Source organism: Galeopterus variegatus, unplaced genomic scaffold (genome assembly GCF_000696425.1).
Source record: "Galeopterus variegatus unplaced genomic scaffold, G_variegatus-3.0.2 Scaffold549, whole genome shotgun sequence".
Classification (NCBI taxonomy): domain Eukaryota; kingdom Metazoa; phylum Chordata; class Mammalia; order Dermoptera; family Cynocephalidae; genus Galeopterus; species Galeopterus variegatus.
The window spans coordinates 213,262-238,915 of NW_007726660.1; the positions used below are offsets into that span (position 1 = coordinate 213,262).

Sequence of the window (25,654 nt, forward strand, 5' to 3'; positions counted from 1 at the left end):
CGCAACACCGAGGGTTGCGATCCCGTTGCCGGTCACGAAAAGAAAAAAAGACAAAAAGGAAAAAAAAAAAAAAAAAAAAAAAGAAAATGCATATGGGGGCATTTCAATAGTTTTTACTTGCATTTTTATTGATTATTAATAAGTGACTAGAAGAGTTTTTACTATATAAATATTACCATATAGTCATAGCAGTGTTTTGAACTGAAAGTCCTTTTCAAAGCAAGAGACTTTAATCAGTCATTTTCAATAGAGTGAGGTTGGGGCTTCCCAAGAGAGGCATCTAAGACTACTACACAGTGTCTCTCTACAAACCCCACCTTCTGGAGATTGGGGGGAGGGGAAGGCTTTTACTGGGGCGTGTTGGGGGAGGCTTGCACGTACCCTTCACCTTGGTCTTATAACACCATGCTCTAACTAACTGAGCTAACTGGCCAGCCACTCTACTTTAAACTTAATACCCTTGTTTTTTCTCCTGAATTACTCCCATCCATGTGCTCCTACTCCCAAAAACCTTCCCAGTCACCTCTACCCCTATCAATTGTTTTTCTATTTTAAAGTTCAGCAGAGTTTATTTGACAGGTCTGTAGTTTTTATGAAAATACAAGGTAAAGTGAAAATCTTTGTATGTGAACATTTAGAACAAGTGTCAATAAATTTTGGGGTTTTTTTCCTCTCAGTTGTCTGATGAAATAGTACAGATTACTGACCATTTGCCCTGTGGATATTTTCTTGGTTCAGCAACCTCCCATTTGCCTTTCTGGTCTATATTCTAAGTTAGAAAAGCATCTCCTGCCAATGCAGGACGAAGCAGATTTTCAGGAATCTTCAGGGATGTGTCTGAAGAGAGACAAAGCCCAGCAAAATAAGTAAAGTCATACCTCCTTTCCTTCTTTACTTACCCCCCCGCCTTCCTCCTTGCATCTCCAGTAGAGAAGGGACAGGAAGTAGCCAGGCTTAACTTAACTGAAACCAAAAGAGGGGAAGTAGTATTGACAATAGAGAGTCATCATATGTTATGTCATTTAACCTCAAAATAGCCGAGTTTTTATTATGACCAACTTAGAGACATGTAAACTGAGGCCGAGCAGTATTCTCAGGCCTGTGTTTGACCCTGTGTATGACTTTAAAGTCCATGCCCTTTCCAACACCCACCCTGCTGAGAGGTGAGGGTGGGGGTATAAAGCTAGTGTTTGTTGAGTCAGTCAAGTGACTCCCACTGTTTTAAAACTGACATTCAACCACTGCTATAGTGCAGTAGGTAAGGGCACGGTCATCATTGGAGCCAGACTTCTTGGGTGGAGATTCTGACCTTGCCCTTAAGTAGTGTGTGTGATGCTGGATGAATTACTTAACTTGTCTGTGTCTCAGTTAAATGGGGATAATAATACTCATAGACTGGTTGTGAGGATTGAATGAGTTAAAAATGTAAAGCACTCAGAACAGTGCTAGGCATATATAAGCATTATTTGTTAGCTTCTATTATTGTTGTTATTAATAAAACAACCCTCTGAGGGCAGGAACTGGATTGTCTGTGCCCCACACCACCCAGCATAGCTCCATTATATGTATGACAGAAATATTTCTAGAATGGGTAACTGCTTAGATCTCTTTTCTGCTTCTACATTTTTCTTCTTCCCCTACTTTTATAGCAGAGGAGGAGCAGAGTTTAAATGGACATTGCTCAGCTGAACTGAAAAAGCTGTAATAACTTTAACTGAACATGGGCAGGATGTGGATATTGGGGATCTGCAGACTTTTAAATTAGTCCTTGTGCGAGCAGACATCCTCTAAGATAGTAGCAAGACCATAAACTCCTTGAAGACTGGGAGGGCATAGCCTTATTTACCTCTGTATCCTTAGCACCCAGCACAGGGCTTTGTGGAGAAGGAATGAGTGAACTTTCTGGTGTCTCTAGGCTGCCAGGAGGACCCTTGGCCAAGCACTGTGTCCCCACCTTGCTTTCTGAGCCTTTTGAATACCAGGAAGCCCCAGATTGCCTTCTGGCCTTCAAAGGCCCTCACACCACCCAACCGGGAGACCACAGTGTACCATATTTCCCTTCAAATGAGGTAGCACAAGCTTTGAACTTAGGCAAACTTGGGTTCAGGTTTCAGCTTCACTAGTGACTTTTGATACGTGACTGTAGACAACGTTGGCTCAGTTTCTTTATCTGTAAAATGCAGGAAATAGTAACTACCTCATGGAATTGTGAGGAGTTTTCTCAAGCATATGTAATGTACAGAACTCTTTCAAAGGAAAATGAATCCTCTTGAAGCTTCAGTATTTACCCAGATTAGTTTTATTATAATGCTACTTGAATACGTAGAACTGTAAAGTTCTAGCTATAAAGTTCTATAATGTTCTAGCTATAAATTCTGGGTTTTTATACAACCTAAACAAAATTTCAAATTAAATGCGAGTAAACTATAACATTTAATAAAATACACATTAACAGCTTTAATATGAAAGATGATGTTTTGCTGAAAATAAATTGCTGATGTTGGTTTTAATGGGTGTTGAATGTTTTATTGTCAACTTGACTCTTTTGATTTTCATATGAAACATCATGATTACCATATTATTTGTTCTTTTAAGCAATGAATGTATATCTACCAATCCATTTTTTTTTTTTCTTTTTTTCTTTTTTCGTGACCGGTAACGGGATCGCAACCCTCGGTGTCGTGCCCACACCGCGCTCAACCAGTGAGCGGACCGGTCTCTATACGGGATCCGAACCCTCGGTGGGAGCACCGCCACACTCTCAAGCACCACACTCTACCGAGTGCGCCACCGGGCCGGCCCCCAATCCATTATTTTAATGGGTCAGTTGATTTATAGTGTATCCCCGCCCCCAGTAATAAGCATTCTTTACTAGGAAAGTCTTCTTTGCATTTGTCCCACCATACTTTCTGCTAGTATGACCAATTCATGTCAGTTTGCCCAGGACTTTCCCTGTCTCAAAACTGAAAGCTGTGTATCCAGCAGCACCCCCTTGCCACCCCCTGTCTCAGGTAAACCAGGACAGTTAGTCACACTGCTTTCTGCTGATGTTGGTTGGTCTGTACATAGGTAGGCTCTCTGCTTGATTGATGCCTCTGCCTGATTGATACCTGTGCACAGTGTGTCTTGGGCACCAAAGAGCACAAATTCTTCAGCGATCAGCAAGGTTGCCCACTGAATTCTCCCACCATCTTTCTCTACTCAACAAACTGTTTTTGCATGTAGCTTGCAGTAATGCCATTTTGCCTTCACTGAGTCTGTTAGGCTGCTGGAACACACAACCATATCTCACCAACTTATACCAGGAATTGGCAAACTTTTTCCGTAAAGGACCAGATAGTAAATATTTTAGGCTTGTGGGCCATGTAGTTTCTGTAACTCAACTATAATTGTAGTGTGAAAGTAGCCGTAGACAATAGAGATGAATGGTCATGGGCTAGATTTGTCAACTCCCGGCTTATCCCAATGAATCTATTTCCTGTTCACATCTGTCTGATAAGGGCCAGGTGGCACTCCTGGGTATTTCTCCTTTAAGCAGTATCTCAGGGCTTCCCTAGCTGGGTGGAGAGTGGGGAGCATGAAAGATAGGGAGTAGCCTACATCTATATCTATCTATCACATAGATATATAATATATATGGCTATATGGCATATATAATATATGGTGATATATATATCTTTGCTCTTAGTTCCATGAAAATCATATATGTAGATGTCCATCTGTATATGATATAGATGTTTAGATATACATATATACACATATGTGTGTGTATATATGTAGTCATTTGCTGAATTTCGACATTTTGGTCAACAGTGAACCTTGTATATGGTGGTGGTCCCATAATATTACAATGGAGCTGAAAAATTCCTATTGTCTAGTGATGTTGTAGCTGTTGTGTTACAGTTGCCTACAATATTCAATACAGTAGTATGCTGTACAGATTTGTAGCCTGGGAGAAATAGGCTATACCATGTAGCCTAGGTGTGCAATAGGCTATACCATGTAGGTTTGAGTAAGTACGAGGGTACCTCAAAAAGTTCATGAAGAAATGGAATTAAAAGATATGTGAATTTTTCCATAAACTTTTCAAAGATCCCTTGTATACTTTACATTGTTTGCACAACATTGAAATCACCTAATGACACATTTCTCAGAATGTATCCCTGTCATTAAGCAATTAAAATTTTAAATTCTGAAACAGCTTTTGAATTCATCTGTTGACTCCTGGGGGTCCTTGAACCTCAGGAAATGCTGCTGTCAGGATTAATATTAGCTCAGACTGGTATGAAGGAAGTGTTGCTTTTCTTGTTATTTCTGTGGGACATTTATCAGTCTGAATAATTCATGCTAAGGTGTGAATGGGGTTTAACCTTACTTTAAGGTAACTTATTACCTTAAATGAATCCCTATTTAGAAAAGTGTTCTGTGGAAAAGAATGTGGAGTTGGATGTCTTCTGATGTCCTTACTAAGTCAGGGCTGGATCCAGCCTTCCCCTCCAGGGCCCTTGGATCCCAGGAAACCCCTGCAAATAGAGTTGTTTAGGGAAGGAGAATGGATTACTATAACAACTTGCGAATTAGGAGCCTGCTAATGGAAACTGCCTCCTTTACCAAATCCACAAGTGAGTTTCTAAGCTATCAATTTTTCTTGATTGATTTTGGACAGAGCAAATGTGTATATAAACAGGAATCCCGGGGCCGGCCTGGTGGCGCACTGCGCTAGTGCGCCGCTTGGGAAGCGCGGTGGCGCTCCCGCCGAGGGTTCGGATCCCACATACAGACCGGTTCCCGCTCACTGGCTGAGTGAGGCGCGGGGGCAACACCGAGGGTTGCGATCCCGTTGCCGGTCCCAGTCCGGTACGGGGGCGACACTGAGGGTTGCGATCCATTGCCGGACATGGAAAAAGACCAAAAAAAAAAAAAAAAAATTGGAATCACTCAAATTAAATGGATATCACTAATCAATAAACTAATAATCCATAGAGTAGCCAAATACACCCATTCCAGGAAGTTCTTCTGCTTCTTGTAATGTCCTCGTGCACCTCCAAATCCCACTTTCTTATTTGCTGTCCCCTCGTCTCATGGGGTTAAGCACAAGCGCCTCACAGAGCAGAAGAGCCACTTAGAGCAGATGCTGTGCATATCATGTGGCTCCAGCATTGCTCGGCCTTGGCACTATGGCTGTTGTGGGCAGATGACTCTTTGTTATGGGGTCTGTCCTATGTGCTGCAGGATGTTTAGCAGCATCCTAAGCATTGAAGGTGTTTGGATATCAGGACTGTGGGAGGGGAGAAAGAAGAGGTTGAAGGAATGGGAGGGTTTTTGGCTGGCCCCCAAAGCCAGATAAAGACCTGGGTCTTAGATGGTGCCCAGTGTCTGTTGAAGTGCTCCTTGCCAGCAATGACCAAGCCAAGGCCCACTACTCCTTTAGACATAGTTGGATAATATTGAGTGAACTAGGTGCTTCCTAAGGGGTGGGACCTGCCTTGTCTATCACCTTTGTCCATTCCCTATTATAGGACTAATTCATTCAGAATTTGTGTAACTGAATTGAATTCAAAAACAGCAATGACAAAAGCAGCTGTGATGTTGTCATATATTACATGTATTGACATTAAAGTTTCACACAGGATTCTACTCTGGAGTGGAAAAGAAGGGCTTTGAGGGGCCGGCCCGGTGGCGCACTGGATAGTGCGCTGCTTGGGAAGTGCGGTGGCGCTCCCGCCTGAGGGTTCGGATCCCACATACAGACCGGTTCCCGCTCACTGGCTGAGCGAGGCACGGGAGCAACACCAAGGGTTGCGATCCCGTTGCCGGTCCTGGTCCAGTACGGGGGCGACACTGAGGGTTGCGATCCGTTGCCGGACACGGAAAAAAAAAAAAAAAAAAAAAAAAAAAAGAAAGAAAATGCATATGGTGGCATTTCAATAGTTTTTACTTGCATTTTTATTGATTATTAATAAGTGACTAGAAGAGTTTTTACTATATAAATATTACCATATAGTCATAGCAGTGTTTTGAACTGAAAGTCCTTTTCAAAGCAAGAGACTTTAATCAGTCATTTTCAATAGAGTGAGGTTGGGGCTTCCCAAGAGAGGCATCTAAGACTACTACACAGTGTCTCTCTACAAACCCCACCTTCTGGAGATTGGGGGGAGGGGAAGGCTTTTACTGGGGCGTGTTGGGGGAGGCTTGCACGTACCCTTCACCTTGGTCTTATAACACCATGCTCTAACTAACTGAGCTAACTGGCCAGCCACTCTACTTTAAACTTAATACCCTTGTTTTTTCTCCTGAATTACTCCCATCCATGTGCTCCTACTCCCAAAAACCTTCCCAGTCACCTCTACCCCTATCAATTGTTTTTCTATTTTAAAGTTCAGCAGAGTTTATTTGACAGGTCTGTAGTTTTTATGAAAATACAAGGTAAAGTGAAAATCTTTGTATGTGAACATTTAGAACAAGTGTCAATAAATTTTGGGGTTTTTTTCCTCTCAGTTGTCTGATGAAATAGTACAGATTACTGACCATTTGCCCTGTGGATATTTTCTTGGTTCAGCAACCTCCCATTTGCCTTTCTGGTCTATATTCTAAGTTAGAAAAGCATCTCCTGCCAATGCAGGACGAAGCAGATTTTCAGGAATCTTCAGGGATGTGTCTGAAGAGAGACAAAGCCCAGCAAAATAAGTAAAGTCATACCTCCTTTCCTTCTTTACTTACCCCCCCGCCTTCCTCCTTGCATCTCCAGTAGAGAAGGGACAGGAAGTAGCCAGGCTTAACTTAACTGAAACCAAAAGAGGGGAAGTAGTATTGACAATAGAGAGTCATCATATGTTATGTCATTTAACCTCAAAATAGCCGAGTTTTTATTATGACCAACTTAGAGACATGTAAACTGAGGCCGAGCAGTATTCTCAGGCCTGTGTTTGACCCTGTGTATGACTTTAAAGTCCATGCCCTTTCCAACACCCACCCTGCTGAGAGGTGAGGGTGGGGGTATAAAGCTAGTGTTTGTTGAGTCAGTCAAGTGACTCCCACTGTTTTAAAACTGACATTCAACCACTGCTATAGTGCAGTAGGTAAGGGCACGGTCATCATTGGAGCCAGACTTCTTGGGTGGAGATTCTGACCTTGCCCTTAAGTAGTGTGTGTGATGCTGGATGAATTACTTAACTTGTCTGTGTCTCAGTTAAATGGGGATAATAATACTCATAGACTGGTTGTGAGGATTGAATGAGTTAAAAATGTAAAGCACTCAGAACAGTGCTAGGCATATATAAGCATTATTTGTTAGCTTCTATTATTGTTGTTATTAATAAAACAACCCTCTGAGGGCAGGAACTGGATTGTCTGTGCCCCACACCACCCAGCATAGCTCCATTATATGTATGACAGAAATATTTCTAGAATGGGTAACTGCTTAGATCTCTTTTCTGCTTCTACATTTTTCTTCTTCCCCTACTTTTATAGCAGAGGAGGAGCAGAGTTTAAATGGACATTGCTCAGCTGAACTGAAAAAGCTGTAATAACTTTAACTGAACATGGGCAGGATGTGGATATTGGGGATCTGCAGACTTTTAAATTAGTCCTTGTGCGAGCAGACATCCTCTAAGATAGTAGCAAGACCATAAACTCCTTGAAGACTGGGAGGGCATAGCCTTATTTACCTCTGTATCCTTAGCACCCAGCACAGGGCTTTGTGGAGAAGGAATGAGTGAACTTTCTGGTGTCTCTAGGCTGCCAGGAGGACCCTTGGCCAAGCACTGTGTCCCCACCTTGCTTTCTGAGCCTTTTGAATACCAGGAAGCCCCAGATTGCCTTCTGGCCTTCAAAGGCCCTCACACCACCCAACCGGGAGACCACAGTGTACCATATTTCCCTTCAAATGAGGTAGCACAAGCTTTGAACTTAGGCAAACTTGGGTTCAGGTTTCAGCTTCACTAGTGACTTTTGATACGTGACTGTAGACAACGTTGGCTCAGTTTCTTTATCTGTAAAATGCAGGAAATAGTAACTACCTCATGGAATTGTGAGGAGTTTTCTCAAGCATATGTAATGTACAGAACTCTTTCAAAGGAAAATGAATCCTCTTGAAGCTTCAGTATTTACCCAGATTAGTTTTATTATAATGCTACTTGAATACGTAGAACTGTAAAGTTCTAGCTATAAAGTTCTATAATGTTCTAGCTATAAATTCTGGGTTTTTATACAACCTAAACAAAATTTCAAATTAAATGCGAGTAAACTATAACATTTAATAAAATACACATTAACAGCTTTAATATGAAAGATGATGTTTTGCTGAAAATAAATTGCTGATGTTGGTTTTAATGGGTGTTGAATGTTTTATTGTCAACTTGACTCTTTTGATTTTCATATGAAACATCATGATTACCATATTATTTGTTCTTTTAAGCAATGAATGTATATCTACCAATCCATTTTTTTTTTTTCTTTTTTTCTTTTTTCGTGACCGGTAACGGGATCGCAACCCTCGGTGTCGTGCCCACACCGCGCTCAACCAGTGAGCGGACCGGTCTCTATACGGGATCCGAACCCTCGGTGGGAGCACCGCCACACTCTCAAGCACCACACTCTACCGAGTGCGCCACCGGGCCGGCCCCCAATCCATTATTTTAATGGGTCAGTTGATTTATAGTGTATCCCCGCCCCCAGTAATAAGCATTCTTTACTAGGAAAGTCTTCTTTGCATTTGTCCCACCATACTTTCTGCTAGTATGACCAATTCATGTCAGTTTGCCCAGGACTTTCCCTGTCTCAAAACTGAAAGCTGTGTATCCAGCAGCACCCCCTTGCCACCCCCTGTCTCAGGTAAACCAGGACAGTTAGTCACACTGCTTTCTGCTGATGTTGGTTGGTCTGTACATAGGTAGGCTCTCTGCTTGATTGATGCCTCTGCCTGATTGATACCTGTGCACAGTGTGTCTTGGGCACCAAAGAGCACAAATTCTTCAGCGATCAGCAAGGTTGCCCACTGAATTCTCCCACCATCTTTCTCTACTCAACAAACTGTTTTTGCATGTAGCTTGCAGTAATGCCATTTTGCCTTCACTGAGTCTGTTAGGCTGCTGGAACACACAACCATATCTCACCAACTTATACCAGGAATTGGCAAACTTTTTCCGTAAAGGACCAGATAGTAAATATTTTAGGCTTGTGGGCCATGTAGTTTCTGTAACTCAACTATAATTGTAGTGTGAAAGTAGCCGTAGACAATAGAGATGAATGGTCATGGGCTAGATTTGTCAACTCCCGGCTTATCCCAATGAATCTATTTCCTGTTCACATCTGTCTGATAAGGGCCAGGTGGCACTCCTGGGTATTTCTCCTTTAAGCAGTATCTCAGGGCTTCCCTAGCTGGGTGGAGAGTGGGGAGCATGAAAGATAGGGAGTAGCCTACATCTATATCTATCTATCACATAGATATATAATATATATGGCTATATGGCATATATAATATATGGTGATATATATATCTTTGCTCTTAGTTCCATGAAAATCATATATGTAGATGTCCATCTGTATATGATATAGATGTTTAGATATACATATATACACATATGTGTGTGTATATATGTAGTCATTTGCTGAATTTCGACATTTTGGTCAACAGTGAACCTTGTATATGGTGGTGGTCCCATAATATTACAATGGAGCTGAAAAATTCCTATTGTCTAGTGATGTTGTAGCTGTTGTGTTACAGTTGCCTACAATATTCAATACAGTAGTATGCTGTACAGATTTGTAGCCTGGGAGAAATAGGCTATACCATGTAGCCTAGGTGTGCAATAGGCTATACCATGTAGGTTTGAGTAAGTACGAGGGTACCTCAAAAAGTTCATGAAGAAATGGAATTAAAAGATATGTGAATTTTTCCATAAACTTTTCAAAGATCCCTTGTATACTTTACATTGTTTGCACAACATTGAAATCACCTAATGACACATTTCTCAGAATGTATCCCTGTCATTAAGCAATTAAAATTTTAAATTCTGAAACAGCTTTTGAATTCATCTGTTGACTCCTGGGGGTCCTTGAACCTCAGGAAATGCTGCTGTCAGGATTAATATTAGCTCAGACTGGTATGAAGGAAGTGTTGCTTTTCTTGTTATTTCTGTGGGACATTTATCAGTCTGAATAATTCATGCTAAGGTGTGAATGGGGTTTAACCTTACTTTAAGGTAACTTATTACCTTAAATGAATCCCTATTTAGAAAAGTGTTCTGTGGAAAAGAATGTGGAGTTGGATGTCTTCTGATGTCCTTACTAAGTCAGGGCTGGATCCAGCCTTCCCCTCCAGGGCCCTTGGATCCCAGGAAACCCCTGCAAATAGAGTTGTTTAGGGAAGGAGAATGGATTACTATAACAACTTGCGAATTAGGAGCCTGCTAATGGAAACTGCCTCCTTTACCAAATCCACAAGTGAGTTTCTAAGCTATCAATTTTTCTTGATTGATTTTGGACAGAGCAAATGTGTATATAAACAGGAATCCCGGGGCCGGCCTGGTGGCGCACTGCGCTAGTGCGCCGCTTGGGAAGCGCGGTGGCGCTCCCGCCGAGGGTTCGGATCCCACATACAGACCGGTTCCCGCTCACTGGCTGAGTGAGGCGCGGGGGCAACACCGAGGGTTGCGATCCCGTTGCCGGTCCCAGTCCGGTACGGGGGCGACACTGAGGGTTGCGATCCATTGCCGGACATGGAAAAAGACCAAAAAAAAAAAAAAAAACAGGAATCCCTAACTTGCTGACTGCTACCTACTCTGAGCCTAAGCATTGAAGGTGTTTGGATATCAGGACTGTGGGAGGGGAGAAAGAAGAGGTTGAAGGAATGGGAGGGTTTTTGGCTGGCCCCCAAAGCCAGATAAAGACCTGGGTCTTAGATGGTGCCCAGTGTCTGTTGAAGTGCTCCTTGCCAGCAATGACCAAGCCAAGGCCCACTACTCCTTTAGACATAGTTGGATAATATTGAGTGAACTAGGTGCTTCCTAAGGGGTGGGACCTGCCTTGTCTATCACCTTTGTCCATTCCCTATTATAGGACTAATTCATTCAGAATTTGTGTAACTGAATTGAATTCAAAAACAGCAATGACAAAAGCAGCTGTGATGTTGTCATATATTACATGTATTGACATTAAAGTTTCACACAGGATTCTACTCTGGAGTGGAAAAGAAGGGCTTTGAGGGGCCGGCCCGGTGGCGCACTGGATAGTGCGCTGCTTGGGAAGCGCGGGGGCGCTCCCGCCTGAGGGTTCGGATCCCACATACAGACCGGTTCCCGCTCACTGGCTGAGCGAGGCACGGGAGCAACACCAAGGGTTGCGATCCCGTTGCCGGTGCTGGCCCAGTACGGGGGCGACACTGAGGGTTGCGATCCGTTGCCGGACACGGAAAAAGACAAAAAAAAAAAAAAAAAAGAAGGGCTTTGAGGGGCCGGCCCGGTGGCGCACTGGATAGTGCGCTGCTTGGGAAGCGCGGGGGCGCTCCCGCCTGAGGGTTCGGATCCCACATACAGACCGGTTCCCGCTCACTGGCTGAGCGAGGCACGGGAGCAACACCAAGGGTTGCGATCCCGTTGCCGGTGCTGGCCCAGTACGGGGGCGACACTGAGGGTTGCGATCCGTTGCCGGACACGGAAAAAGACAAAAAAAAAAAAAAAAAAAAAAAAAAAAAAAAAAAAAGAAGGGCTTTGAGGGAAGAAAAGTCAAGGCCAGTAAAATGGACAGAATCTCCCTATATCAGAAATCAGTAAGCAATTAAACTGCCCTCCTCTATATGTGTTTTCCTTAAAATGTTTAATATACTACATGAACATGAAGAAACAACAGTTCTAACCAAGAGCTGCAGAGCAAATGGAATCCAGTTAGGGTTTTGCTGTTTGGCTGAGGGACCATCAGGTAGACGATGGAAGGTCTTTCACCAGAAGCTGAGCTGCCTTGGGCAGTGTGGCGGGGAGGGCTACCAGAGACTGCCTTGGCTGCTCTTGGCTCCGCATAAAGGGAAAGGGGATCTGCATTTTTAAGAGTAATGTTCTGTCCTGTATGAGGGCTTTTCGAAAGTGTTGGTAGTTTTAGTTTACTTTCTTGATGATATCTCCAAAGAACACACCCAGTGTGACCAACCCTTTATTAAAGGGTGTCATTAGCTTGAAGCCTTTCCTACTTTTAATGTGATATTGCCTTGCAGTCTAGAGAAGAAAAAGGAAAAGAGCATTTTTGCACACTCAGTTTCATGCCTCTAGTAGCCATTATCTCATTTATTCCTTATAAGCTCCTCATTTTTATAGTATATAAGCTAAAGATCAGAGACAGGTAGTTACTTACCCAAGTGCATACTGTTCAGTAAGGGGCAGAACTAAAATAGAATAAGGAATGAAAGAAGATGTTCTTTGTAACCAGGCCTGACAATATGGGTATAAATTATATCCTAGTTATTTATTGTTTGCTCTACTCATAGAGGACCAACTGTGTGTTGTTTCTTTTCATTCTGTTGTATTAGCAAACATTTTCATTGTCCACATTGTCCTTGTGTATGAAAATATAACATATGCAGCTTGTTTAATTTTGTATTTGTAAATCTGACTTGATTTCCTTTTTGGCAATAGCTACTGTCTAGAGAAAAGAAAAGATTTTTCTTTGTGTCTGTTTAAAGTGACAGAAATATTGGAGCAAGTAATAAAGATGGAAAGCATTAATTACATACTTCTAAGAATTTAAAGGTCAGACAAGCTAAATATGTATGTTTTGCTCACTGGAATGTCTTTCTGTTGAAATTGTGCCAGGCTTTGTTCCTACAATAAAAGCACACATTTTAGATAGCCATCAACTTAATTTAATTTCCAAAAATTATACCAAATTGTTGCTTTAGTTACTATATATCTTAAAAGTTTAGGACTCATATTTCTGAAGTTAATGTGATTTGTTTCATGATACACCCCCTTTGGCCATGTTTAGTTACTATGTCTCATTTTGATTTCCTCTGTTCTTCCCGCCTTATGTTGGAGTCTGTCAGCTGCTGCTATGTACGTGTCAGGCTAGTGACTTGTAATGTTTATTAATACAATGTCAGTCTTGCTGTTGGAAAAATGGTGATGCTTCTCAGAAGGTTGCGATAGAACGAAACATTTGATTTCCAGATCCTGTCTGCATAGCATGGTGAATACATTCTCAGATGTTATGCAGTTCACTGACCTGACAGTTATGGAACCCCGCCTGGGACCCCGTTTCAGCAGGACATATTTGAACAGAAACAGTTTGCAAAACTTTACACACTTAAACTCCTGCCAAGGCAAACTGTTAGCCACTTGAGTTTGTTATAAATACCCAGTGGCAGTGGTTGGAAGTAACCCATGGTGTGTTTTATATTCTGAACTGAATGTGAATGTCTTTGCGGTTATATAGAGTAGTAAATAATTGAGTTTGATTAGGGAGAGGGACCTCATTATCCCCCACCTGTGCCCAGCTGGAAGGGGAGGGTCGAAATGAAGCCATTAGCTGTCTCTCTTACTGGCATCTCAAAGAGCTCAAATACATCTGTGTCTTATTTTCTTTTCTGGCACAATCAGTCGAGCAAGCTAAGCAGGCATGACCAGATTTGGCAAGTCCCAAGGACTCTGGCAAAGATACACAAGGAGAAGGCGGAGGGCAGTCATTTTGGCTTCTCACTGCCCATTAGTCTAGCGAGTTGTGCTTTTGGAAAATGTCTGTTTTGAAAAAGAGTACTTTGTCCAATGTCAAACATTGCATGCTCACACAATGTGCTTTGATCTCTTAAAAAAATTTGGTCAGTGCAAGGGGAAACAAAATGTGTCATTCACACTAGTGTAAACTTTCTTTATGGGTAAAATAATACCCCAAGGACTTACTTTAAAGCAGTCATGCTGCAGTTATTACAAGACTTTCTCTTGCTCATATATTTTCATTTTCTACCATGAAGTGCTGGAGAATGAACATGTGCAGGATTGGGATCATAGCAAGTTGGGAATTAGAGGTATGGGTCTTCATCACTATTATGAACTGGTCAGGACTGGAGAATTGAGTACTGTTCTTGGCAGCTTTTTCTTACCTCTACAGACAGACTGTGGTTTATGAAACCATGACATTCTCCAAGGTCTTTTAAAAAAGGATCTTGTAGGTCATATGGTTAGGCTGAGTCGGGACATTTATAATTAAAGTGAATTTGTTACAGTGGAAGTTGAACTTTTTCCACAGATTGGTCAGTAGTTCCAGTCTGGAGGATGTGCTCTGTGGAAATCTCTTCTTTCCCTCAGCCCCTAAGACTCCTTGTGGGGTTATAGAGGGATTAAAAATACAGGCTTTGAAATCTAGCCCACAGGGTTCAGGCTCTGGCTCTTCCAGAACTTACTATTAGCTGTGTAACTTATTATTAACTTAATGTATAACTCCAGGCAAATGTTTTAACCTTGCCAAACCTCAGTTTCTTCTGTTATAAAATGGGACTGATAGTAGCACCTGTCTTTTCTGGGAGGATTAAATAAACAAAGTAAGTGCTCAATTAATATTGATTATCATTGCCTCATCATTATATATCACTTTTTGTACATATGAAGAGAAGCCCATTGTTAAAATATATTAACTGTTGCTTATCAAGCATTTATTATATGACAGGTGTTATGGTAAATAGTTTAGAAGTATTTAACCTTTACAGCAGTCTTACAATCTAAGAATTATTATTATCCTCATTTTGTAGATGAGGAAATAAAATTTGAGTGATTTTTTTCGTTTTCCTGAGGAAGGCAGAGCTGGAACTCTGCACCAGGCTACTTTTCCAGAGCTTGCTGTGCTCTGCTGCCTTCTGGTGTTGCTACCATCTTTCTAGCATGGTTTAGAGCAAACCAATGACTGTGTTTTGAGACTTCGTCTCCACTAAGAGGCTCCTGTGCACCCCCCTCATCCCAGCGTGGCTGGGTTTTGTGCTTATCACACAGAACTATAATTATTTGTTGGCCTCTTTGTCTTTTTCTCTCACTGAGCCATATTGTTGATTTCTGAATTCAGAATAGGATCTTTAATAGATGGGTGACCTCAGGTAAATTCTCTAATACTACTAGCCTCAGTTTCTGTAAAATGGGTATAATAATAGTACCTATTGTAGTATTGAGTAAGTTAATACAGATTTTTTTAAAAAGCTTAAAATAGCACCGGGCACATAGTAAGTAGTTGCTGCTATTATTGTTGTAATTGTTAAAAAGTGAACAACTTGTCCTGTGCGAATCAAAAAGTTCTTAATAAATCTCATTGAATTTTTCTGCAATACCTCCATGATTTTTGGCTTCCATCAATCTCATCCAAGCCAATGAGATAAGCTGAGGTGGAACATACCTGCTTCTGTGGTTTACTCTGTCAAAAATGAAAGCTTTGAAAACTGAGCCTAGAGTGCTGTCCTTTGAGCTTCAGGGAAGTTTTGATGCCTGTGCCAGAGTCTGCTCACTGACAGTGTCCCCGAATGTTGCTATCAAGCCCAGCAAGTCGCATATTTTAATGCTCCTGTATTCCCAATTACAAGCAATGAGTATTAAGATTCATTCCTCCAAATAAGCAATCTCTGCTTTGGAGGTAGGGGATAGAGAGGCTGATGGGGTCTCTTCTCTTAAGATGATGACTTGGGACAAAAGGAACAAAAGAGAACTGACATTGGTAAACTCCTTTTACTACTTGCCAGCCTTAGTGCCAGATGCTTGGCATTTATTGTCTGTTTTATCCTCCTGACAATTCTTTAGAGAAGTAGCCTCCTCACTTCATGGATGCAGCTGAGGTTGCACATGTTAAGGCAACCTTTCGGATAGCCGTGGAACCAGGATTTCAGTCAGAGGGTATTCAACTACTAGCCCTTGCTCTTTCCTCTCCCATATGCTGGTTTCCAACTTGGGTTCTGGGTTCCAGCTCTGTTCCTGTAAATCGAATCTAAGCTTTTCAGATGAAGACCTGTGCCCGTTTCCTCTGCGTGTCCTGTCACCTCTGGTTTACTACTTAGTAGAGAAATGCTTATTGTGTGGAGTTAATGCTGATCTAAAAACTTCTCTGTGGTAACTGAGTGGCTTTGCACTGGGACAGAGCTGAATTCCTCAAGTGAGTAATCTCTTTTTAAAATGCCTGTGCGTTTTTCAGTGGTTACAAGACTTGACAGGACCTAGCTTTGAATTGACTGAGGCACTCCTGGCAGCATTTAGTCAGCTCCCTGAAGTGGAGTTTCATCCTAGACCCAGCACAGGACAGCCCAAGGAGCTGTGGGAAGGCAGCTGCTTCTGCTCAGTGCCCCTAGAATGCCCTGCCCTGGGAGAAAACAAGCTGGCTGTCCACGAGGGGAGCAGGAGAAGCAGCCATTTCTGGGCTGAGACTCTAGGTCTGTATGAAGCCTGCCTGCCTGTCTGAGGGCTGGTCCCCCTAGCGCAGGTCCCAACTCAGAGGAAGGCAGATGGGACTAGTAGCAGTATGCTATCTACATGCTGCTAGTCTTTCCCCCAAGATCGTTGTCAGACCCAGTACCAGACCCAATGCCCTATGGTAAATAAAAGTGGCTTTAAAAGATGTATTTCGATAGTCTTTTTAGAAAGCCCATAAAAAATCCAGGACATAAGGAAATGAAGCATAAAACCCAGAATGTTTGGAAGTCAAACTGAAATTACGATAGCAAGTCTCCATTTCCATTTGTTAATAAATGGGAGCATAACTTAACAGTTGCACCTAGAAGGATGCTGAGAACCACTTATCTTCTGTACTCTTTTGTTTTAGAAACATACAAGTGTTTTATTCAAAAAACAAAACATTGCCCACTTTACTCCCTGATGTGCTGTAAACATGGAAGAAGATACAAAGTTTGCATTTGTCTGGAGGGAAAGGAGTGGAATGTGGGACTGACCTGAGAAACTTTCTTTAGGTCTGGTCGAGTGTGTAGTACACAGGGCAGAACCTCTTATTCCTTTTAATGTGCACGTTTTTACCAAAATGGAGCCCTAGAGTAAGATACTGCACACTCGTGAAGACACATTCCGAGTGCCGTGCGTGCCCCTTCCCTACGCTGTTGTTTTCATTTTCCTCTCATGAACCTTGCTACCCTGGCTTCAGCACGGAGGCTGTAAAGGAAGATGGAGAGCCGAGTTACCTCAGAATGATCACTATCGTTAACATTCACGGGTGGTTCACTTATCATTCCTGACTGCACAGACATGGCAGCCGCTCGGAAGCGTCCGCAGGTGTAGCATGGTGATACATATTACATTGTGCCACAATGGATTTATGTATTCTGTAACAAAAGAAAAGTGTAATGAAAAAATACAGAAGGTAATCCTTTATTCCTCCACCACACAATTTATCAGTAATGCCTGTGGATGATAAGTGCCAGGGATTTCCTCTGCTTGCTTTAACCTTGTCACCCAAGTACGTTTTGGTAAAACTACAGAAAAATACAGACTGGGGATTTTCCTCTGTTCAAAAATCTTTTAAAGGACACTTTTAATTTATGGAAGTTAGTCCAAACACAAGGCTTCCTTTTGAGCTTTTAGTCTGCCTTTGCTGAAAAAAAAAAAAAATATACTGGCTTAAAATAATGTGATCATCCAGCAGCAGATTAGGAGAGAATATAAGCAGTTTATAAGCAGACTGAAATCTGAAATAGTTCAGGCAGAACCCAGGTGGGTGGAAGTTTGTGAGGTCTAGGTCAGTACTGGTTTGTGAATATCCAAGACCTCGTGTTCCCTTTTAGGCCCTACTCATCCATTGCTCAACATATTGTCACAGATGGAGTGCAGACTGACTTCTGAGGAGAAAGCAGGGAAGGCAGATCTGAATGTGGTTGATTGGCATTTGTTCCAAACACATACTGGCCTAGTGCCAGAGCAAATACCCTCAAGTTTATAAATGCACAAGGCACTTTACATTTCAGTACTCTTGCCAAAGTATCACTTACTGCATTGCTCCCTAAATATAGTTTTTAAAAAAGAGCTATTTCTTATTTTGCTTTGATCAGTAAAATAAACTTTTAAAGATTGTTCTGGGATGGGGTCCAGCTTCTGAGGTAAAGAATGGCCAGGACTCAGGCATGATTCACTAACAGAGTGTTCAGTAAAATTAGCTTGACAGTTCTCAGGCCTGCTGTTCGATAGCAAGAACTTGACCAAGTTAAAATGGATGATTGTGCTGGCCAGACCAGCATTGCCTTTTGCTTTTTAACAAATGGAGTGTCAGGGATTAAACAGCAAGCCGTATGGAGAGGAGGGTTGTGGAGATGTCTCTGTATTAGGGAAGCAAATTAGGTCCTTGGTTTTGAGATTGGGCCCCAGCCCCTGTGGAGAGCCAGCTACCTGGTTGGGTCCAACCTAAGCTTAAGGCCCCTTCCCAGCCTGTCCTACCACTGGAAAGCTTTTCCAGGGCTTAGCTTGGGGCTTGGCTTTTCTTTCAGATTTCTTGTCAGTATGAAGTCTTGCCATGTTTTTTGGCCATGTTCCCCTTTGAGATTGTTATGGGGAAATGGGAATGCTACCAAACTCCTTGTGGTAATTCCCATGTTCCATAGTTGGAAACTTGGGTCCTGTTTGTTGCATGAGCTACTTGGAATTGGCCTGTTTTGTTCCAGTGCCCAAGCATAGTGAGTAGTATTTGTGATACTTGCTATTGCAATTAACAGTCTTAGTGAAGTTATACCTCACCGAGGAGATGGGCTTCTGTTTTTAAAGTACTTGTTCCTTAGCTGTTTTTTCTATCCAGATGAAGTCCTCCCCCTACGCAATTTGATTGACTAGAAGCTTACCAGTAGTGTTAGTGTTTTGTCTTATAATTATTTGTGCTTCAGCTAATATTCTGTTTGACTTTCTAGAACTAAGTAGATTAAATCATTCCTATTGCAGTGTATGCAGACTATGTTTAAATATATATTTATTTATTTTACTAGCCAGTTAGGAAGAGCTCTTTCTTTTCTTTATCCTAAATTGCTTTGGGGTAATTTCATTCCACCTCCCCCCATCCCCATGACGTCGTTCCTCTGGGGCTCCATGAGATTATTATGAGGATAGTGCCTGCCTGCAGTGACATCTGCTGACACAAGCCAAGTTAAAATTGTCAGTCCTTACTGCAGGATTTGGCTTGGGAGCCAACACTAAGGACCCATGGTATTACCCACACAGATCGATTAGGTTCCATTTGAAAAAAATTAGAAAAACTTCCCTAATGCCAACCTCTCTTTCACTTGGAACGACTTGTACTAGAATCCTCCCTCCCCCATCCATTAGAAGTAAATTTATTCAACCTATTTTCAAGTAATTGTCACTACAATGTGCACTTACTTTATAACTTTCATAAACACAGTGAAGATAGTAATAACATTTCTCTGGTTGAATGTTGGTGATGATTTAATATTTGTCTTTTCCTGCAGAAATGCTGCTCATGGATTCTCCCTTATTCAGGTGGACAACACAAAGGTCACCATGAAGGAAATCTTGCTAAAGGCAGTGAAGCGAAGAAAAGGATCCCAGAAAATTTCAGGTGGGATAGTTAAATCTTACCCTGGCAATAGAAGCTTAACCCTTAGTTAAAAGGGCTTAGGGTGTGTGTGTTTGTTGGTTAGCAGGTGAACAACAAAAAAGTGATTTTAAGCTGCCCGTGGGCCTCAGGAAGTGACTGGGTTAGTGGCATATGTGAGAGGAATGTGTTCATATCTGTTATGGAAGCTCCATCATTAATAATTTGTGATAGGGACTGGCCAGTTAGCTCAGTTAGAGTGTAGTATTATGACACCAAGGTCAAGGGTTTGGATTCCCATACTGGCCAGCCGCAAAAAAAAAAAAAAAAAAAGTGGTAGATTAAGACATTAAGACAGAGCTACTTGGGCTAAAGATTAGCTGATGTTGTTGTAAAGCTGTCTTGAAAATCAAACCAATCCCAAACTTGAATCCCTGCTTTTTTTTTTTTTTTTCCTTTTTGTCTTTTTTACTGACCGGTAACGGGATCGCAACCCTCGGTGTCGCGCCCGTACCGGGGACCGGCAATGGGATCGCAACCCTCGGTGTTGTGCCCGCACCGCGCTCAGCCAGTGAGCGGGAACCGGTCTCCACATGGGATCCGAACCCTCAGCTGGAGTGCCACCGCGCTCCCAAGCGGCGCACTCTCCAGTGCGCCACCGGGCCGGCCCTGAATCCCTGCTTTTAATTTCACGTGTTTATATAATTTTTCATGGGAGAACTTTTAGTTACTAGTGTTTGGGTATGAAAAAAGAAAAAATTTCATTTGTACCATGTTAGGGCAACCGTTAAAAAAAAGGATTAAAAAGAGATAAATCTCTTGATGCACACAAGTACCTATTAATCTCTAACTCCTCATTACCCAACTTTATATAGAAAATAGGCTTATGGTATTAACTATGATATTTAAAGAATATAGAAAGAAAATATTACCAGTATAGAGAAACAATTATTTTGAGAAATAGCCCCAAAATTTGTCATACCACAGACAACTGTAATGTAAATCAACCTGTATATGACATGTCTAATATCTTAGCTTTGTAAATAAAGCGACTTTTTAAACACCTTTCATTTCACCTTTTGGAAAGGAAAAAAAGCATTGCTCAGGTTGAAGAAAATAGTTCTGTGCTCTTTTTAAGGGGAGGCATATAATCTGTTCCAGATTTAATTAGCTATCTTCAGATGAAAGCTGAAGTTTTAATAAAAGTTAGAAGAGATAACACAGTGAAGGACACGGATGAGCTGTCTCAAGGCCATATTCCAGGGGAACGATAAGAGCTGTAAAAAATGGCAGAGGAGAGCAATTGAATGGAGCAATGAAAATCTGATTCTCATAAAAAAGAGAGAGAGAGAGAGGTGCTGGTAGGGGCCGTTGTAGATGAGACCTGCTAGCGTCTGCAAGCAATTTGGATGCTTGCCAGGAGTCATTGTTCACCCTCGGCTGTGGCGGCTCCGTCCAGATGTGCCAACTGCACGTTTCGGCTTTTGCCAGCTGACTGCGCCGTTTGATAACCAGCTCTCTGGATGCCCATCACTGGCCGCAGAGATAGAATTAAATGATGATGATCTTCCCACAAGTTGGGAGAGGAAACAATGCATATAAATCTTGATTTCATCTCAGCATGAGAAGTCTTTATCCATCATCACTCATAATGAACAAGTCGTTAGCTGGGATGAATGGTGTTCTGGTTTTTCCAAACACCTCTTTTGTTCATTTTTTGGGTGACTTTTACCCATTGCATGGGGGTCAAACGTATTTGCATTTAGGGGATGATTGAATAGGCATAGCTTGTCCTTGCCAAGGGAAAGTAGATATTTTGGGGTTACAGGTGCCAATCTAATAGCTTTTAAACAGCTTCAAATATTTAAAGATATTTAATAAGCATTCATTCTCCTTTAGGATCCTGGTTCTTTTCTCTTTTCCCTAAATTTTTTATATAGTAGTGTATTTTGTGATATAATTCATTATATTCTAAGCATGCGTTATTCTGAATTGTCCAAGAAGGAGATGGAATTTTTTCTAACCATCATAACAGAAATTCTGCTGTCACAGATTTTTTTAGACCATGAAACTCCTATGAACTTACTGGGATACAGCTGGACTGATGTCTGTCTTCTGTCTCCAGCCATCTCTGTCCAATTGCATACCTGTTTGTCTAGGTCTGTCCCCTGCATCCATGTTTATCATACACACATTTATTTAGGTTCACCTTGGTATATACATCTCTGTGATTCCCCTCAGAGTCTTTGCCATATCATTGGCAAAGAGTTAGGACTTGTTATCTGGATAACAGTGCTCTACATTATTTATTCCTTTTCATGCTAGAGAAGCCAATTGAGATTGATACGTTTACATAAATTACTGTCCATTAATCCAAAAAGCTTTTTGTGGCCAGCCTGGTGGCGCACTGCTACAGTGCGCCACTTGGGAGCGCGGCGACGCTCCCGCCGCCGGGTCGGATCCCACATACAGACCGGTTCCCGCTCACTGGCTGGGCGAGGCGCGGGAGCAGCACCGAGGGTTGCGATCCCGTTGCCGGTCCCGGTCCGGTACGGGCGCGACACTGAGGGTTGCGATCCGTTGCCGGTCACGAAAAAAGACAAAAAGGAAAAAAAAAAAGCTTTTTGAAATAAGTAGTTCTTTCTATCACTATATTAAGTCTGGTTTCATGAAATAGAAGGATATCCAGTTTGGCAAAGGTATTTAAAGTTAGCTTAGTAAAAGCAGGGTACAATTTTGTGTTTTTGAATTTTGAATTGTGGAGTCGACTTCTTTTGGAGGATGATTAATGAATAGAGGAAAATCCTCTTGTCATAGAGGGAAGTATAAGTACATTTACTTTTAAAAAAATGTGTTGGGCCGGCCCGGTGGCGCACTGCTGTAGTGCGCCGCTTGGGAAGCGCGGCTGCGCTCCCGCCGAGGGTTCGGATCCCACATACAGACCGGTTCCCGCTCACTGGCTGAGCGAGGCGCGGGAGCAGCACCAAGGGTTGCGATCCCGTTGCCAGTCCCGGTCCGGTACGGGCGCGACACTGAGGGTTGCGATCCATTGCCGGACACGGAAAAAGACAAAAAAAATAAATAAATAAAATAAAAAAATAAAAAAATGTGTTGGTGCTCACAGTTACGTGTGAAATACTACTTACCCATTATAACACATGAACTTAGTCATGAACTTGGTGGGAAGAGATGCTAGGTTAGAAACACTCTTCCTGCACTTCTTGAATTGCTACCACAATGATCTGCACAGTCTTTGGAAGAATGTGCCTATCACACCCTATGTCTGGACAGAAGTAGAGTTCTCAGCCTTCTTTATAAACAGCTTTTACCCGATTGAGTGTAGAACAATGCCGATCTCTTTACTACTGTTACTTAAGTGAGAAGGGGGGAAATACTACTTAAAATTAAACACAATGTGCCGTGTGGAGTCAGTAGTTCTCACCCTATTTATTCATTAGAGGTTGGTTGTACTAGAACAAGATTTTAGAAATCTTTTGGTAACCTGACAGTGCACTAGTGCACTTCTGTTCCTTCCCACAAACCTTTAACTCTTTTTTCCACACTGACTCTGCAACTCTTCATTTAATAATAACGATAAATTTAGAACTTAAACTATTTCATTATTAAATCAAGACGTGGGCTTAATGACAGTCCTAATATTTACTCTGTTGTCCTTCCTTCTGGCACATCCTTCGCAGTTTTCATTTGTAAAAAATCAGAAGGTGGTCAAAGTTTGATTGAGCAAAAGAATTCTTCTCTGTTTAGGTAAATAGCTTTGTCAGTAGAAACCATTAGGTTTTAAAGTCATTTTGCTTTTTAGGATAAAATATTGTTACAGACACTTGTAAATGATCTAAAATTTTGACTTGCTTTATTTGTAATTATTTCATCAGTTCATAACTATTTATGAACACCAGGGTTTTTTTTCTGTTAATATTCATGTACTTAACTATAGTAGTCTTTTCACAATATGTTCCAGAGAGAGAGAGAGAGCTCACTGCATCATATAAGGTGCTTAGGCAACTCCTCCCTCAGAAATTGACATTTAGAGATGATCCTCACATTTAAGATGTGAAGAGTTGAGGAGTGGGGGAGGGGCAGTGCCTTTCAAAGCTGTGGCTTACCGTAGTTTAATATAAAAAGAACATTTCAGATTACTTTGCAGTTTAATTTCCTTAATTCCCCCCTCCAAAAAACAAAAAACTGTAGTAAAATTGATCCTCTGAGATGCAGCAGGTGCCTAGCTCAGTAAACAGTTTTATCATCAACCCAGTTGCCTGACCCAAATATCTAGTCTTGAATTTTTCCCTGTGCTGTCTTCCCACATCCAACCCATTAGCAAGTCCTATAAGTTTTACCTCTAGAATATATCCTGAATCCATTCAGTGTTTTCCATCTCCATTGGATGAGTCCAAGTCACCGTGACTTTTCACCTGCACTGTTGAAATAGCATCCTGGCTGGTTTTCCTGTTTCTGCTGTTGGCCCCCTCCAGTCTACACAGCATCCAGAGAGATCTTTTAAAATGTGAGTTAGATCATATCTGCTCCAAAACCTTCAGTGACTTCCAGTTGCACTCAGAATAAAATCCATACTTTTAACTACTGTGAAAGACACTGAGGCTCAAAGAGAGGAAGGGGCATACATAGAATATGAACAAGAACTGGAGAGAAACAGGGGGAAAAAATGTAGAGTTAATGACTGTGGTATGACAGAGGGGGAGAGATCAGGCAGAGACCTGGGAAACCAGGGCAAGGGGGAAGAGAGGAGTTCAGACCTATGACCTAAAGTGTACCGGCTGCAGCAGGGTCAGTCTCTGCAATACTGCACATGGCAGGCCTTATCCTCATGCCAGATAGACCTAAAAAATTGTGTATGAATGAATTTGTTATTTATCAAGAGTGTTTTAAAGGAGATTTGTGTGTCAGAGGGGGAGGTGGTCTTTGCGAAAGCATTATCTGTTCCAAGAGGATGAGAGCTGATATAAAGTACCTTTTGTGTACATATAGATCTCACCTCATTTAATCTGCACAAAACTCCTGGAAAGTAGACTTTGTTATGTCTATTTACAGATGAGACTGTAGAAATGTCAAAAAGTGAAGGAAAAAAGGTACATTTTAGAATTATGGAACTACGATAACTATATGTGTAATCAGGTACTTACTTCTCTGAGCTTCCGTTTCCTCTGCTCTTAAAGAAGTTAAAGTTACTGAAATTTCCACAGTAAGTAAATGGCGAATCTAAATTGGAGCCCAGGCTTTGTTGACCTCAAAGCCTGTACTCTTTTTTTATTTGTACCATGTTGCTTATTAGAACCCTAATGGGAGAACAAATTTAAAATTCTGTAAACAGAAATGTTCATTGATTCTGAGATCTAAATGCACTAGGGAAGTGCAGCATTTAAAGGAACCCTGTGGTGAATCTGGATATAAAGCCAGGAATTCTTTTTGTAATTGCACAGTTTGTCTGTATTGGTGTCAGTTTTAATGTTTTATGTCTAGCTTCCTTAAAGCAACATACACCTGTCCTGAGCTGCATTGTGGAAAAGGGAAACCGATATGTGTTTTAGATGGAGTAGGGTTTTTAATGTTCTTCTAACCTAAAATGCTCTCCAAAGGCTAAAATAAACTAAAGAATCTTATGATTATAGGGTTGAACAGAGTCCTACTTTATGTGTACAGTAATTGTAAAGACAGAAAATTCAGTACTCTTCCTTCTATGGAAGTAGAGTTTGTAAGCCAGGGACAGACATATGGTTTCCTTATGCTGTAGCAGGTCATCTATTAAAAAAAAAAAAGTAAATAGGACTGTTTAAATGTTCTTTGTCAAAAAGGCAGTAATTTCTGCGGACAACTGTTCCTCCTTATGAAAGAATAAATAATTATGCTATGCCACTCATGCATGGATCTGAAGAAGAAATAAAGACCTGATACTTAGTATCTAATGACCCAGTAGGAAAATGATATAGTAAATTAGGGCTGCTAAGGTGTTTAAGTGTATAACTCAAAAGTGCCCCAGGCAAGAAGCTCCCACTTAAATATTCCTCCTTGCCTCCTCTCTCTGCCTCTTTATCTTGTTGTTTCATCTCACCTGAGCCTCCCCCTGTCTGGAGTGCTCTGAGGCTCGTGATGGATATGTTAAAGATGGCATTGCAGTCAACTATTT

General features: G+C 41.6%; 1 protein-coding gene across 5 annotated transcripts in view; it reads left to right on the top strand.

Moving 5' to 3' along the window:
• The window catches only part of MAPKAP1 (mitogen-activated protein kinase associated protein 1), a 263,963-nt gene that overhangs the window by 149,347 nt on the left and 88,962 nt on the right, over positions 1–25,654 (top strand). For all 5 annotated transcript variants that reach the window (XM_008569957.1, XM_008569959.1, XM_008569958.1 and 2 more), the window contains one exon: positions 19,406–19,515. In XM_008569957.1, the coding sequence (XP_008568179.1) occupies positions 19,406–19,515 (110 nt within the window). The remainder of the gene's footprint in view (positions 1–19,405; positions 19,516–25,654) is intronic.